At 32.2% G+C, this 17,741-nt stretch overlaps 2 protein-coding genes and 1 non-coding gene across 3 annotated transcripts; all 3 read left to right on the top strand.

Annotated features, from left to right (window-relative positions):
- Window positions 1-1,931: 1,931 nt before the first annotated feature.
- Window positions 1,932-3,678, top strand: LOC125873588 (serine/threonine-protein kinase BLUS1; the record flags this gene model as incomplete). The annotated part of the gene is made up of 1 exon (XM_049554488.1): window positions 1,932-3,678. A coding segment is annotated over one exon (1,698 nt), but the record flags the coding sequence as incomplete, so codon positions are not given.
- A 1,316-nt stretch (window positions 3,679-4,994) lies between these two features.
- LOC125872420 (TNF receptor-associated factor homolog 1a) lies at window positions 4,995-11,605 on the top strand. Its single transcript, XM_049553149.1, is given in 10 exon segments — window positions 4,995-5,099; window positions 5,568-5,715; window positions 8,236-8,347; window positions 9,170-9,258; window positions 9,351-9,419; window positions 9,504-9,660; window positions 10,141-10,299; window positions 10,854-11,202; window positions 11,293-11,405; window positions 11,493-11,605. Coding segments are annotated over 9 exon segments (1,251 nt in total). The 5' UTR covers window positions 4,995-5,099; window positions 5,568-5,588; the 3' UTR covers window positions 11,569-11,605.
- A 798-nt stretch (window positions 11,606-12,403) lies between these two features.
- On the top strand, window positions 12,404-12,554 carry LOC125875333 (U4 spliceosomal RNA). The gene has a single exon (XR_007447398.1). It is a non-coding gene; the product is annotated as a U4 spliceosomal RNA (small nuclear RNA).
- The last annotated feature ends 5,187 nt before the right edge of the window (window positions 12,555-17,741 follow it).

The following is a 17,741-nucleotide window of genomic DNA, read 5'->3' as shown; positions in this document are numbered from 1 at the left end:
CACAACTTCCCAAAGTATAAAATAAGTTTTATTTATGCATTAGAGTTTGTATAACTTATACAATATTTAGTAGGTGGATAAGAAACAAGTTATTCGTGTGTATAATTAATACATCGTCTGATAGGTGGATAAGAAAAAATTATTCATGTATATAATTAATATGATGTTTGATAGGTGTATAAGAAAAAATTATTTATGAATAAATTAATACGACATTTGGTTGACAATTTTGAAATTTGTATAACGAATACATGTATAAGTTATGAGGAAATTTGTATATAATTTATGCGAAGTAGAAGGTCGAATAATTAATATGTGTATAGTTAATACATGAATAAAAAGTTAAAATGAAAATATTACCCTTCACTCTCACTTGACTACTTTCTTCTACTACATAATTAAAGAAATATTTTAATTTAAATACAAAGTTAAAGATGGAAAAATACAAAGTTAAAGAAGGAAAGGATTGTAAATAAATGTTTTAATTTTTTTAAAAAATATATATAATTTTACTAACTTTTAATATAAAAATCCAACATCCAAAAGATTAATTTATGTATAACAAAACTCCGCATAACTAAACTTGCATAACTAATACTTGTATAATTAATATTTACATAACTAATATTCATATAACTAATACCACATTACTAATACGTGCATAATTAATACCCATACTAATACTAATACATTGTACATATATAACTCTATCCACTGCCAAACTACCCTAAATTATTGAGACTGGAGCACAATTCTACTAAACAAATAGAGAGTGGGGAGGGCTGTTCTCTATAAAAGAAGGATTTGGAAATTCATTTATAACAAAAGCTTTTCATTGAACATTCATATTTGTATAGTGCTATAATGCATAGGTATTAAGAATGATTATCCAAAAAAATGTTTTAGGTAAACTTCATTAAAACAAGACAGATGTAATTTGCTACAACAACATATAAATATAATATGATGATGTAAAAAGTTCTTACACAAATTTTATCGTCATTAGCAAATAATGAACTTAAATTAAAACTCTAAACTCTAAAGTATATGTTTTGTCGTTTGAGGATGAGAGTAGACCCAAAGTGCAAGGAAGATAAGACATCTATCTGCCAATTACTTATCCAATCCTTTGAGGACAGAGATTGAATCTAGCCCATCTATATATCGTGGTTGTAAATTTGTATTGGATTCACAGTATGGGCCTAGTCCAATTCCATTATTCTTTGTTCACTCGAATCAAAAGTTATTGAGTTTTATCAAATCGATAGTCAATATTCTAATTCCGCTCTTGATCCTACTAACTTTTCCCTTGTAGTTTTCTTTTTTCGACCCTTAAATATTTTGGTTGAAGAGTCACACTGGTTTTAGCAAGATAGAGACATGTTTAACCACCATTAGGATTTTCTTTTCCTTTGTAGTAGCTTCTTTTAAATAAATATTATGCCTTCCAATTTTTTTTATATGTACAAGTAGACATTAAAATTTGTATAAAGTTGAATAAGTAAACATATGTGTCCTATCGTAATATACATGTAGAATACATATGTCTATTTGTTCCATTTTATACCAGTAAAAGTATTCATTTCAAATTAAATGATACTTCTAGAGTTAATTGTGAACTTCGATAAATCTTCAAGTCTTATAACAACATGCACATTGCAATTTAGCTAAAAATGCTTTAGTTTCAAGCCATGAAGTTATAAGACACACAGAATCCAATCGAGTGGTAGCAAAGTCTCAACATTCATAACACGTAAGTATGTCTCAAAACTGGGCAACCAAGCTAATTTTTTGTTGGGTTTTAAAGGTGTGAATAGAAAATGAAGGATTGTGATTCTCCCGAAGGGTTGTGACCTTTAACATTTTTCATGATCCACATCTGAATATCTAGTTAGAAATGCAGTTGAAAATTCACATGCACAAACACAAAACACTTTAAAAAGACTAATAAAATCTTTCACAGGAAAACCACTCCAACCTTCTCTGTATCCTCAACTTTTTACTCTTTCTTCAACAAACTTCCATTCATAAATTTGCCATACTTCAACTCTTTCTTTACAAACAAACAAAACACATTCATGGCTTATAATCAAGAAGAGCAAAATGAAGAAGAGCACAAAAAATTTCAGTATCCTTTAGACTCAACATGTTACAGAATTGTCGATGAAATTGGTCGAGGTGTTAGTGCTATTGTGTACAAAGCCATTTGTATTCCTATGAATTCATCTGTCGTAGCAATAAAAGCTATTGATCTTGATCAATCAAGAGCTGATCTCGACAACATTAGACGCGAAGCCAAGACAATGTCCCTTCTTTCTCATCCAAACATCCTTAAAGCACATTGTTCTTTTACTGTCGATCGTTGTCTTTGGGTTATCATGCCTTTTATGTCTGCAGGTTCTCTTCAATCCATCATTTCCTCTGCTTTCCCTGATGGTTTATCTGAGCCCTGTATCGCCATCGTCCTCAAAGAGACGCTCAACGCGTTAGCCTACCTTCACAATCAAGGACACCTTCACCGCGATATTAAAGCAGGAAACATTCTTATAGATTCTGATGGAACTATAAAACTCGCGGATTTTGGAGTTTCTGCATCAATTTTCGAGCCGATTTCAGGCTATGGGTCGTCCTCTTCTTCCTCATCTTCGTGTTTAATGTTCACCGATGTAGCTGGAACGCCATATTGGATGGCACCTGAAGTGATACATTCACATACAGGGTACAGTTTCAAGGCTGATATTTGGTCTTTTGGTATTACTGCTCTTGAATTAGCACATGGAAGGCCTCCCCTGTCTCATCTCCCTCCTTCAAAATCCTTGTTCATGAAAATCACAAAACGATTTCGATTTTCTGATTATGACAAAACAAAAAACAGCAAGAATTACAAGAAATTCTCAAAGGGTTTTAAGGATATGGTAGGATTATGTCTTGATCAAGATCCATTCAGAAGGCCAACATCAGAGAAACTATTAAAGCATCCATTCTTTAAAAGCTGTAATAAAGGCCCTGACTATCTTGTTAAGCATGTTTTGCAGGGCTTGCCAAGTGTGGAACAGAGGTTTAAACAAGTAAAGATTCAGAGACTTTTGTCCTTAAAGAAATCTGATGGAGACGACGACGATGATCCGGAACATGGAGAAATTTCTAAACAAAGAAGGATCAGTGGGTGGAATTTCAACGTGGACGGGTTTGAACTAGATCCAGTACTTTTCCCAACTGAAAAAGATCAAGAACTTAGTAGCCTAAAGCCAAATTATGTCGATGTATCAGAATTGTTTTCTGATACATCGACTATAAGTTCACCAGGAGGTTCACGACAATCGTCTGAGGTCGAAGGGGTTGCTATGAATTGTAGTGGAGATAGAAGAATTGGAGGTGAAAGTGTTAGTAGGGAAGTAATGTTGGCTAGCTTATTGTTTTTGAAAAAGAGTTTGGATGATCAAAGACAAAATGTAATGAATTTGATAAGCATTTTTCATGGGGAACAACATGTTGTGGAAGTGAATAAGAAAGACAATTTGATTGAGGTGATTGATAAGTTGAGAAATGAAGTGGAGAATGAGAAGAAGAAAAATTCTGCTTTGCAGCTCGAGATAGAGTTTCTCAAGTCGCACTATTCCAATGAGTAGTAGAACAAGAACTTATATATCTATTGTATTCCTAGAAATTTTTATAATTTAAGCTTTCGATATGTTATTGGGATGGAAGCGTAATTATTATTTTATATCTTAGTTGAATTTTCACCAATCCGCTAATAACATTATTGATTTGTCCCTCCAAAATATAATAGCTCAACAATGTGTAGGACTTAAACAACTCCAGAGTCCAAACTAGTTGTTGAGTCCGAAGGTCCACCAATAAAAACACCTTGTTTGAGCGAAGACTTCAAAGTTGTTTCTCCTCTCTCATCAATTCTCTTATTTAATAATAAGCTCACACAACAATATTTTCTTATGCTTCATACATCAATATCACTAATTATTCACTAAAATTTAAATTTGCAACCTTAAATCAATACAATTATAATCCCTCAATTTTGTTATATATTTAGTATATGTGAAAGAATTTCTACAGCAATAAATAGTATGCAAATGACTATTGACTAATCAATTTAAAACAATCAATGGAAATATATTTTGTTAGAAGTTGAAAAAAGGAAGTTGTAAGTGCAGCAATTTCTTACCTTGATAGTAAAATATGCTCGTGAACTGACCTTGTTATAAGCATTTATAGAAATGTATGTATAGAGAGTTGAGTAACTTATTGAATATTTTATGTTATAGCTTAAGCTAATGTTGAACATCAATTTATTGTGTTACACTATTTTTGGCCATTATTAGTTTAAATATTTAATGCATGGTTTGGGGTTTTGTTTTTTTTTAAATTTAAAAAACCAGGCAAAAGTTATTCCTAATTAATACTATATTCGTCTACTTTTAATTGTTATAGTTTATTTTTTAGAGTTTGACTAACATTTACGATATATTTTTTCATCATATTGATATGCAGGGGAGGATTTAGGCATATCTAAGGTGTGTCATGTGACACGAATTCGTCGAAATTTTTACTGAATATACCTATATAAAAAAAAAAAAAAAACTAAAGGATAAAAAAATTCTAAGGATAACCTATGTAACAGAATTCGCCTAGCTCAAATGGCAGCTGCCCCACATTGTTTTGCGCAACGTCGTCACGGGTTCGATTTCCAGGAGAGGTTTTGTTTCTTCTGTTTGTTATTCACGTTTTAGTTTTCTCTTTTCTTAAAATTATTAAATTGGTCCCTTTTTTTTTTATTTTTAGAAATATAAAACTCAAAATCTTCTTTATCAAAATCTGACAATATTTTTTTATTTTTAAAAATATAAAACTCAAAATCTCCTTTATCAATTAGAATTATAGTTCCACTTTAATTCATTCAATTGTAGAATTAATATAAAACTCAAAATCTCCTTAATCAATTAGAATTACTATTACATAAAAATAGCGTTGACTCATTAAATCCTTATATTTGTATATTTCTTAGTTGTGAGTTTGCTCAATTTTCTTTTCATTCTTGTTCATCAATCATTGTTATTCGGCATCTCGAATCTCCACATCAGGTTAGTATTTTTTTTGCTATTCTATTTTTTCTTATTATGTGCTTGTTTTTGGTTTAGGTTTAGTTTAGGCATCTTGTTGATGTGGATAATTTAGGAATTTCAATTTCTGATCCTTTATTGGAATGAGGTGTTTCTTTCCTTAGTCGCTAATTGGGTTTTATAATATATGATGTTTTTGATGTGCATGTTGTTCAGTTTGAGGAGTTTTAGGTGATGTTCAGTCATTGATGAATACGAATTTCCATAGGGGTTTGAGAATTTGGTAGATGTTAGCATTTTTAGTGATAATACATGACGGTGACTGCTTTTATTAGATAATAAGATCATTTAGCATGATCTGTATATTGCATTGCTTTTCGCTTTTGAATTGAATTCTGCATAAATGTAAGCAGAAGCTATAAATGTAGCGTTTTTGTGTAAAGATTAGTCAATTTGTAGTGGGGTTTAACTTGTTTGAATTGAAAACAGGTGAAACTGGTGGAGTGAGAAATGGCTTCAAGCACAAGTGAGGAGGCAGGAATAGGAAAGTCTCTGGAGGGAGTGTCAAAGGGGCAGCAGATGGAAAATGGAACTCCATTAACATCACCTCCATACTGGGACAGTGATGATGATGGTGGTATGGTGCCTCTCTTTTTTGATTTTTTGCCAACTATCCTTATAAATTCTTTTTCATTCTTGACAGATGAGGGAAGAGTTTTATGTTGTTTGATTTGGTACTATTTGTTTCTCTATCTTGAAGTATTGCTATATTGTGTCCATTAAGATGCATTTGTGGGAAATGAGATTGTCGTCTGTTTTGCGAATGCTTCCTTTTTATCCTGAGAGCTCATAGGATAAGCTGGACCATTAGGATTGAATTGTTGTTGACAAGCACCTTTTCTGGTGATTGTGCGGTGACAACCTCACTCACTAAAAACAAGTTTTGTGGAAGCAAAAAATTCCATAGAAATTATTTCAACTAGTTGGGACTAATATTTAGAATTATTACTGGTGTATATGGTAACATAGAGATAAGTGTGAGATTTATACCTCATTTGCTTGCAGTTAGTGAAGGTCTTAATCTTAATTATTTAGGTCTCAGTCATTAAGTCCGTTTGTTTTTTAGGTCTGAATCTTACTCATTCAAATCTTAATCAGCAAGTATTTTTTTTTAAATGTTTCAACCACTTATTGGTTTGAATAAATCTGAATTATTAAGATATGCAACAAAAGTCTAAGTATCATTAAAATATGTAACAAATAGTTCACCAATTCCATCTATTTACTGCTACCGCCACCTTCTGCCACAATCACCATCGTTGTCAATCACTACAATCAGTTGTCACTACCACTAGCTATCATTTACTATCATCATCATCAACCACCATTACTATAACAACCACCAATCGCCACAGACAATCACTACCATTAATCACCATGTTTTATATTGTCAACCACCGTCACTATTCAGCACAACCATTAGCTATTATTGTCATCCACCATAACTATCAACCATCATCACCAACTATCACCATCAACCTCTACTCCCAACCACCATCACCATTAGCTACGACACACAACCTACTATTAGCTAACACCATACCTAATTGATGTATAGTATTAGATTAATTTAGTGTTTTGTTGAATTGTATAATTATTAATCTTTGAATAAAGACATTTTATACATTTTAGTGTTTTAAAAAAAAAACAGTTTAAGATTCAAAAATCTTAATCGTAATGCACATCTTAATATTCAGACATGTATTTGAATTTAGACATCTAATGCTTAATGCACATCGTAATATTCAGATGTATATTCTTATTCAGATCACTTAATCTTAATAAAAACAAATGAGGACTTAGAAAATTTCTTCATTTAGAGCTTCAAATTTTTCTTATTTTTTTCTTGTTTTTTAAATAATGACAATGGCACCCAAGGGTCTGGCCTAGTGGTCAATGATAGAGTTATGAGGTCTGAGGTTCAACTCCTAGCAAAGACAAAAAAAATATTAGGTGATTCTTCTCATCTGTCCTAGACTTGTGGACAGAGTTACTTGATTCTTGGTGCTGGTGGGAGGTGAATGGTAGCTCGTGGCATTAGTCGGGTGTGCGAAAGTTTGCCGGACACCATGGTCATAATAAAAGCAACCATGTCTAAGCCAACTCTTAAATTATAAGACAAATTATTTAGTATTGATATGAAATGGGTCTAAATAAAGTAAGTTGGATGTAGATAATTCATATAGGTAAAACCCATTTAATTTGGGATTGAAGCACAATTGATTTTTTACGGTAGGCTCTTTGGCTATCATTTTGGGGACTATTTACTTTCAATATTTTCAAAAAAGCAAACTGAAGTAGTTTCTCAATTTTGAGTTTTAACGGATAGGGTGATGCGTTAGGCTATGTTGCTCAGACTCTCCAAAAACGTTGCCACATTGGTGTAGGATCCTCCAAAAATGCACTACTTTGGAGGATTTGGTATGCACCCGACGATATTCTTGAGGAGTTTGAGCAGCATAGGTCTTAAGTGCTTCTGTTGGAATAGGATATTACAAGTTTCAAGTTTTGAAATGAGATTATCCCGCAATGGACTAATTTATATGTATTGTGTTGACAACTATAATAGATGGATATTGTATTCATTCATTATATCATAAAGTCATCAGTACATCTCTTATGTTCTCATATTTTCAACACAAGAAATAAATTGCAAAATAGCATGTTGTTTCTAACCTATTAGATATGCTTGAAGTATACTTGATGATCCCCTGTAGGAAAGATATCATCATGCATGCATTTGCCAAATCGGAATAGAGATAGTACATGATTACCCCGTCCGACTTTAAAACTTTTTTCAAAGAGACATTGGAACTTTGCAAGGGTCCTAGTACCCCTTGAGCTATTTAAAAGTAATATAAATACCCCATTTCCCAGTCAACCTTAGATATAAGAAAAGAAGTGCAAATCATGCACTAATTATTGCTTGTCAGGTGTCAAATTTCTGCCCTCTAACTTTCAGAGAGACAACTACCTGTTTCTAAGATGAAGTTTCTTCCTTATACTTCACCAGTTCTCTATTTGTTTCCTATTTTATGTGCCTTATTTAAAGCCCTCCACGTTATTTATTTTCTTAACCTTTTCTATTGCCTCTCAGGACCTAAACCAGTTGAGCTATATGGAAAATATACCTGGAAGATTGATAAGTTTTCACAAATTAACAAGAGAGAACTTCGGAGAAATGTTTTTGAGGTTGGCGGCTACAAATGGTATTATATCTTTGGGAAGAGTTATCTTGTGAAATATACTTGTGCAGTTGGCTCTATGATCTCATCTTTTAAACGCTTAGAAGGTAGAGTCAGATGTGTTTCCCACTTTCCAGGCAGTTGTATTGATTTGGAAAAATCATGCATCAGCTGCTGATCTATGTTTGTGGCATTCAACTGTTAATTGACTAAACTCTTTTACTTATGTTTTTATTATGTTGAAGATATTCTACATGGTCATAGGACCACTTAGTCTTTTCTATCTTTCCTATTTGGCTTTCTCTTTTAAGAGGTAAAGAGCAGAGAGTTGCTGAAAAGCTTTATGTGCATTCCTCTTTATTCCTTTAGGCAAAGGGGAGATGTAAGGGTTGTGTTTCTTTTTTAGTCTAGAAGTAGGAGAGGAAAGCTGTGTAAATCCTCCACTTCATCTTTTTCAATTTGTAAAAGGATAAAAACAATGAAGTAAATCCTTTTATTTCCCCTTGACCTGTACGGACACAATTGAATGATTCATATATGACATGCCCCCTCTCCTTCTCTTTGTTGACACAAAAATACTCTTTAAGTGCTGACTACCATGCTCTTGTTATACTAATATAAAGTAATATGTGTAGTTTTGTCTTTGTGAGAATTAACTTAAGAGTTTAGATATGTGATCCATTTTGCTACTTTTGTAACTTTTAGTCGACATTGCCAATTGGCAGGAATAACAGTAGCATCTTTTGTATTCTTATATGCTTGTTTCTCCTCTCATCGAATGACAATTATCAATTTATAAATTAAGAAGTTACTAATAAAGTTCTCTTATCCAACTGTTGGATGCAGGTACATTTTGATTTATCCTCAGGGATGTGATGTCAGCAATCATCTCTCTTTGTTTCTTTGTGTGGCTAATCATGACATGCTTCTTCCAGGTATGATAATGCTGATAGTGTCTGTCACAGCTATTTTGAAAATGATGCTTTAGCTAAGCTGATGTTTTTCCATTCTATCTTCATAATAACAGGCTGGAGTCATTTTGCACAATTTACTATAGCTGTGGTTAACAAAGATCCGAAGAAGTCCATATATTCAGGTGAATTTATTAGACATTGCTTGTGTGATGGACCTCTTGGTTCCCTCCTATCACATTAATATGCAGTTGCAATTTTTTCTGCAGATACATTGCATCGTTTCTGGAAGAAAGAACATGATTGGGGATGGAAAAAATTTATGGACCTTTCCAAAGTTGTAGATGGATTTCTTGATTCTGATACCCTCATTATCAAAGCTCAAGTTCAAGTCATCAGATTTATATCGACTCGTTCTTCTATATAGTTTGGTTTTCCCATTTAATGAATAATGGAGGATCTACTCATATAGGTACTTTGTTTAGTCTATAGCATCTTTTTTGATGTATTATATCTAATGAGTGTCAATCTTAGACATCGGTTTCAACGTGGACAGGATGACTTTTTAGAAGTACCCTTACTGCCTAGTATTAATTATGAATCAAATAGTAACTTAGATGAATGTAGACCAAGAAGATAATATCTTTTGTAGGAAGCCTTTATTTATTTTAATTTTCCAGTTTAACTTTTCTAATCAGCTTGTGGACGTCCAGTCCTCTTCTCTGTATTCTACTCTTTGAGCATAAAATTCCATTTCATATAAAAAATTTGCTGCCTCCTTATGTATCTAGTCTTGAGCTCATAAGCTGTCTCTTTCGTGTTTTAATGGATCCCAAACAGTGATTATCAGAATCTACGGAGATCTTTGTGATGCTAACCATTTTGACCTATGTTTTTTATTTGTAGGGAGAGAGCAGACCGTCCTTTCCATTGCCTTGACTTTCAATATCGGAGAGAACTTGTTAGGGTGTATTTAACGGACGTTGAGAAAATTTGCCGTCATTTTGTGGAAGAGCAACGAGGAAAGCTTGGGAAATTTATAGGGGATAAAGCTAGATGGCCGAGGTAGGATGTGAATTTTCTTACCTGTTTTCCCTGTTTTGGAGATTATTGGTGTGATAGTTTCTAGCTTCTAGCTTCTATTTCTATGTTTTTGCTCCGTAATATTTAGCTATATTAATGGTGGCTACTGTCTCATACTCATATATAAGATATATGTTGAACAAGGTTTTTGTTCCCCTTGCCTTCTGTTGGTCACTGCCTAATATCATTTATGTTCTGATTTGTGTTAATTCTTAACTCTCCATGCTAAACTTACTGACTGCTTTTTTATGATGGTGTTTCAGTTTCTGTGCTTTTTGGCTGGGAATAGACCAAAATTCTAGACGCCGCATGTCCAGGGAGAAATCAGATCAGATTTTGAAATTGGTGATCAAGAACTTCTTCATAGAAAAAGAGGTTACGTCTACTCTTGTGATGGATTCGTTGTACAGTGGGCTTAAANGAACAAGGTTTTTGTTCCCCTTGCCTTCTGTTGGTCATTGCCTAATATCATTTATGTTCTGATTTGTGTTAATTCTTAACTCTCCATGCTAAACTTTTTTATGATGGAGTTTCAGTTTCTGTGCTTTTTGGCTGGGAATAGACCAGAATTCTAGACGCCGCATGTCCAGGGAGAAATCAGATCAGATTTTGAAATTGGTGATCAAGAACTTCTTCATAGAAAAAGAGGTTACGTCTACTCTTGTGATGGATTCGTTGTACAGTGGGCTTAAAGCTCTGGTAGGCCAGACTAATGGAAAGTCAGGTAAAGGGAAACATTTAGATGCAGAGGAACAAACAGTTCCTATTGTTTCCATGGAGAACGACATGTTTGTCTTGGTGGATGATGTCTTGCTTTTGCTTGAGAAGGCTGTTTTGGAGCCGTTGCCTCCAAAGGATGATAAAGGTCCTCAGAACCATACAAATGTGAGTTGCATAATTGCATTCTTGAAACTCTATGCAAACATGTCCAACAATTACTGTTAAGTTACTTTTACCATTACCTTTTCATTTCAGGATGACACTTCTGGAGAGGACACGAACAGAGATTCCATTCAGCGTGATGAGAGGCACTTAACTGAACTAGGTCGGCAAACTATTGAAATATTTGTCTTTGCACATATTTTCAGGTAAAGTTTTTAATTTAACTAGTGGTATGTTGTTACTGACTACAGCTTTTAATAGTTAACGGTCACTTTATTGCTTACATTATGCAGTAAAATAGAGGTTGCATATGAGGAAGCTGTTGCATTAAAGAAGCTAGAGGAACTCAGCACTGAAGAGGCTGTTTAGCTGGCTGAAACTGAGCAGAAACCTAAACTAGCATCTGAAAGTGATGCTACTAGGTCAGGTTGCTCAGATGCTACTAGATTCATAGCAGACATACTGAGCATAGAGATGACAATATAATGGGGCGGGTTTAAATCAATATCATATATATAATATTATTTAGTACTATATGAAAGAATTTCTACACCAATAAATAGTATGCAAATGATTATTGGCTAATCAAGTTAAAACAATCAATGGAGATATATTTTTTTAGGAGTTGAAAAAAGCAAGTCGTAAGTGCGGCGTTTTCTTGCCTTTATAGTAGAATATGCTCATGACCTGACCTTGTTATAAGCATTTACTGAAATGAGTACAGAGTTGAGTTACTTTATAACTTAGTTTGAGTGTCTAAGTAGAATATCCTGACAATTTCAAGGTGTTAATTATCATGTATTAGTTATTTGATTTTCTATATCATGCATAAAATATATATGAATTGACTCGTAACTTGTATATAATTGTGATATGTAAACTAATCACCATACACCATATATACTTCATATGATGGATTTTATAAAAAACAACCATATAGCTATCAAACATGATATTCCATTACAGTAGTTTATCTTTCCTAACCAACCATCAGCCCTTAAGTACTAAATAAGTAACTAATGTTAAGTTAATTAAGTGAAATAATTTAAAACTAATGTAAAGTTGTATGGTTTCCACTTTCATTATTTCAGAAGTTAGATTTGATTATACTAATCCAACTAGTAGTCATCCCACATCGAACATGTGGAGGCATAGAGCCCAGAAACGATTGCTACAAAATTCGATTGCAAAAGCTTTGAGAGGTATCTTTGCGCTTGGGGCAATGACGCAACGAGTGAGGTTTTAACCGAGGCGCGTCTATTGCTGGTTGAAAACTATTTCCAAACCCCCTCTTCGGCCTAGGTTCTGCCTTGACCGTTGAGAATTTTTGGAAGGGCTCCTTTCGGCGTTAAGCCCTACAATTCTCAATCAAAATTTGAACTATCTTATTAAGCTTTTAGTTTTTTTCATTTTCTAATGGGTTACCTAATTATTGAGTTTGGTTAGCATTGATATGAAGAACGGAATGTCAAAAGAATATGAAACGAAGAGATAGGGGTGTCAAAAGAATATGAAAATCGACTAAATCTTATTGAATCGAACTGATTTATGTAGACTTTTATTTAAGTGTATAACCGTTTCAAACAATTGAGATGGTCTTTTTAATTTATGAAAAAATCTGAAAATTTTTCGAACCAAGCCGAATAATCTTATGTGTATTTAAATATATTTTATTTGTTAAATTTAATATAAAAATATAGTTTATAACATTTTTCAAATATAAATATAGCCTAGGTCTTAGGCATATACAGCTTTCAAGGGCTCATCATAGCCCTTTTTGTGACTCGACTCAAGCTCATCATAACCTTTTTTGTGATCACGCTCATCATAACCTTTCCTGAAAGTAGACGACAAGTTTGAAATCTACCGGACGACTTTGGATTTTCGCTCTTTAATTATTCTTTCATTAATTAGATTTAAAATTAAAAGATATTGTTAGAATGTATGCGTCCACTAACTACGACAGGACCGGATCCTTTAGACAATTATGATGCACAAAAGTAAGTACAGAAAGTAAAGAGAACACACAGAACTTTACGTGGAAACCTCCTTACTCAAGGGAGTAAAACCACGACTTGTCTCACAGAATTTTCAAAATGTTTTCACTAATTTTTACAAGCAAAAGCGAAACACGGTTTATAACCACACAATGCGATTAACCTCCTAATCTCAACACTAAGTAATATCACCTATTACTTAACAAGCCTAAGCAATGCAGTCATTGCCCACTATACTAACCCTCATTGATTAATATAGACTTTTGACCGTAAGACACAATGTTGCCCTCAACTATGTTCTTACAATGGTTCACACAAGGTTTTGAAACATTTCTAACAAGAGTGAAACGAATCCTACAAGTTAAGCACAAATACAAGCAATCAAAATAACAACAGGTTCAGGAAGCAAATCTTCAGTCTATGAGGTCCCTTGTTATTTTGTTGAAGCTTGAATTTTTCTCTCTTTAAATGAATGAATGATTTATTGTTTGTCATATTGATTATATCAACCAAAAAGAAATATTAACCATTGGACAAACAACCTCGTCCATTCTAATTAGTTTTGTACGCTGACGGCTTCAGCAATCTCTAACACGACAGCTTTCCAGCTGTATAGCACATTGACCTGGACGAGGACACTCTGCAGAGGACCTGGAAACATTAAGACTTATCAGATACTATAATAGACAATCTATCAAACAATATAGCAAAATCTATGCAAGCACTTCTATTAAATGTTTAAAGATCAAACAATGTGGAAACAAAGTTTTACATTCTTGACTTTTTGGTGAAGAATTGAAGTGTTTTTTCAAAGAACATATATGTGAAAGAAATATTTAAATAAGGGGAAAAGGCCTGATATACCCTTCAACTTTGTCATTTGGAGCTGATATGCCCCTTGTTATTAAAGTGGCTCATATATCCCCTTACCGTTATACAAACGGCTCACATATACCCCTACCGTTATAAATGAGCTCACATATACCCTTCATTTAACGGAAGTGAAGAAATTAGTTTTAAATTTATATTTTTGACTTTTAACTTTCTTAAAAATTATTTTGGGGTATATATGATTCTTCTAGCAAAGTTCAAGGTATATTTTAATTTTTTTCATACATAAATTATTTTTTGACTTCTTTGATTATATTTATTTGAGTTTCTTATTCTTATTTTATTTTTTCTTTCATTCCTTAGTGTAGAGAAAAAAATTTAAAACTATTTTTTTTTTGGCTCTATTATAATTTAAAACTTTTTTTTTTGTCTATATTGTAATTTAATTTTTGTATGTATTTGAAGAAAAAAAATTGGTCATCTATAATAAGTTTTACAAGAACATTAGTGAAACATAAATAAATTTAACCATCAAAATAATAAATCTAAATTAGTCATTGAAACAAAAAAAAGTAAAAAAAAAAAAAAATGTTTTAGGGGGATTAAATATACTCATATGGGATTNTAAGGTCCCTTGTTATTTTGTTGAAGCTTGAATTTTTCTCTCTTTGAATGAATGAATGATTTGTTGTTTGTCATGTTAATTATATCAACCAAAAAGAATTATTAACCGTTGGACAAACAACCTCGTCCATTCTGATTAGTTTGTACACTGACGGCTTCACCAATCTCTGACACGACAGCTTTCCAGTTGTATAGCACATTGACCTGGACGAGGCACTCTGCAGAGGACCTGGAAACATTAAGACTTATCAGATACTATAATAGACAATCTATCAAATAATATAGCAAAATCTATGCAAGCACTTTTACTAAATGTTTAAAGATCAAACAATATGGAAACAAAGTTTTACATTCTTGACTTCTTGGTGAAGAATTGAAGTGTTTTTTCAAAGAACATATATGCGAAAGAAATATTTTAATAAGGGGAAAAGGCCTGATATACCCCTCAACTTTGTCATTTGGAGCTGATATGCCCCTTGTTATTAAAGTGGCTCATATATCCCCTTACCGTTATACAAACGGCTCACATATACCCCTACCGTTACAAAATGAGCTCACATATACCCTTCATTTAACGGAAGTGAAGAAATTAGTTTTAAATTTATATTTTTGACTTTTAATTTTCTTAAAAATTATTTTGGGGTATATATGATTCTTCTAGCAAAGTTCAAGGTATATTTTAATCTTTTTCATACATAAATTATTTTTTGACTTCTTTGATTATATTTATTTGAGTTTCTTATTCTTATTTTATTTTTTCTTTCATTCCTTAGTGTAGAGAAAAAAATTTAAAACTATTTTTTTGTGGCTCTATTATAATTTAAAACTATTTTTTTTTTGTCTATATTGTAATTTAATTTTTGTACGTATTTGAAGAAAAAAAATTGGTCATCTATAATAAGTTTTACAAGAATATTAGTGAAACATAAATAAATTTGACCGTCAAAATAATAAATCTAAATTAGTCATTGAAACAAAAAAAAAGTCAAAAAAAAAAAATGTTTTAGGGGGATTAAATATACTCATATGGGATTATATATATTTTATAAAAATAATAGAAAATTAAACTAAAATTAATTTTTTTTCATTTCCATTAGGGGAAAAAGGGTATATGTGAGTCATTTGTATATAAGTAGGGGTATATATGAGTCACTTTCATAACAAGGGGTATATCAGCTCTAAATGACAAAGTTGAAGGGTATATCAGACCCTTTTCCCTTTTAATAATAATATATTTTGATGTGATATTTTAAAATTAAAAAAATTGAAAATTAACCAAACCGTACCGATACCGAAGAGAAACCAATGTAATTGGGATGGTTTGAAATATTCTAATTTTGGTTATACATTCTAAAATACCCAAAAAATTGAGATGATATAAATTTTTAAAAATAACCGACTGAACCGTTCCATTGGCACCCCACTTTTAATACTTCCTTCCAAGCTAGGATCAACACGAAGATATGCTTATAATACTCTTTTAAAGCTAATTTCACCCTAAATTGCTATTATACTTTCCAAACTAGTTTCACCCTACATTGAGATGAGCTAAATTAATGGATTGACACAAAGCATGTGAGAGTTCTTCTAATATGTTTTCGTGTTATGTAAAAATGTGTCTTGACTAATTAAGTTAAAACAATCAAGCTGGCAGAGCAAATAAATTTTATTAAGAGTTAAAAGGAAAAATTAATTGAATATACATATTAAATTAGACCTTTAACTAATGTGTTGAACGTCAATTTATTTTCTACACTTTTTTTTTACCATTACTGCTTTATTATAACCTAGGTCAATTTAGAGTCAACCTAAATGACTAATCTTTAGTTATATTGAGTATTAATCTTTTGTTATATATTGAGTACTTAATTAGCTCACAAAATTGTCAATCTTTGGACATGCTTGTCATGTTACGTAAACTTTGGGGCAACTTTTACACTCTAGAGAAGATAATAAATGACTTATGACTATTCTTCCTTTTTAATACATTAATTTCTTGATTAAACCAATTAACTCTGGATAGATTCCTCCAAAGTAAATACTCCTATAATTTAGTGTTTTATTATAGTACTAGTATTGTTTTGATAGAAAAAGTCGACCAGATTAGATGAGCCAAACTAAAAGTGTAGACACTAGCTAACTAAACTTAGGGACCACAAAAAGAATAAAAACAAACTAAAATTGAAAATTGATTAGCCGAAAATAGTTCATGAATTACCACCAATACCTATAAATATTAATGTTCCCTTATAATTCTTTCTTTCTTTTTTAAAGAAAAGAGGTCAAAGGGCTAATTAGTTACTTTCGAAAGTCATTTTTATATCGCGTCAAGCGAAATGACATAGATAAGATCATTGCTTAAAGAGTTTTATTTGTAGAAATCTCACGTTTAGGATTAGAGAAATCAAGGATTGTATTGATGAAAATAATGTTGAGTTACAACCTCCTTATATAGGGAGAGAATTGTAGAGTCCTAAGTTAACTATACTTAGAGTCCTACTACAATACATATTACTACTATAATAATAATAATAATAATAATAATAATAATAATAATAATAATAATGTAATTATAAATAATATAATCCTAATCATAATATAATTATAGTCATAATATAATCCTAATTAATATAAGTAGTCTAATCCTAGTGCGACTCTAATTCTAGAGCAGTGCTGGAAACTCATCAATCAGCTTCGTTGGACCTGTTCCTTTGACATGTTCCAATCATCAGCTTCCTTCTTCTTCAACACTTCCCCTCAAGCTAGTGAGTAGAGGGAACGGTTACTCCTAGCTTGATTCGAATACGTAGCAAAAAAAACTTTGAAAACCCAGCAAAAACTTGTTTTGTCAATGCTTCAGTATGAATGTGATGTCTAGTTGTTAATTGCGATAGTTCATCTACATATTGATACGAGTAGTTCCACCCGTAAAAACACTTAAGAGCAGTATGATTATTCTTACCACAGATTTGACATGACTCAATATTATTCCTCTCCTTATTTTCACTTTGAGAGCTTTTATTGTTCAGAGAACCTAGTCCATATTGACTATTCTTCGAACCTATTCCCTATCTAGCAGGCTTGAAACCC

This window comes from Solanum stenotomum, chromosome 8 (assembly GCF_019186545.1).
Source record: "Solanum stenotomum isolate F172 chromosome 8, ASM1918654v1, whole genome shotgun sequence".
Taxonomy (NCBI): domain Eukaryota; kingdom Viridiplantae; phylum Streptophyta; class Magnoliopsida; order Solanales; family Solanaceae; genus Solanum; species Solanum stenotomum.
This window is presented reverse-complemented; position numbering and strand designations above follow the sequence as displayed.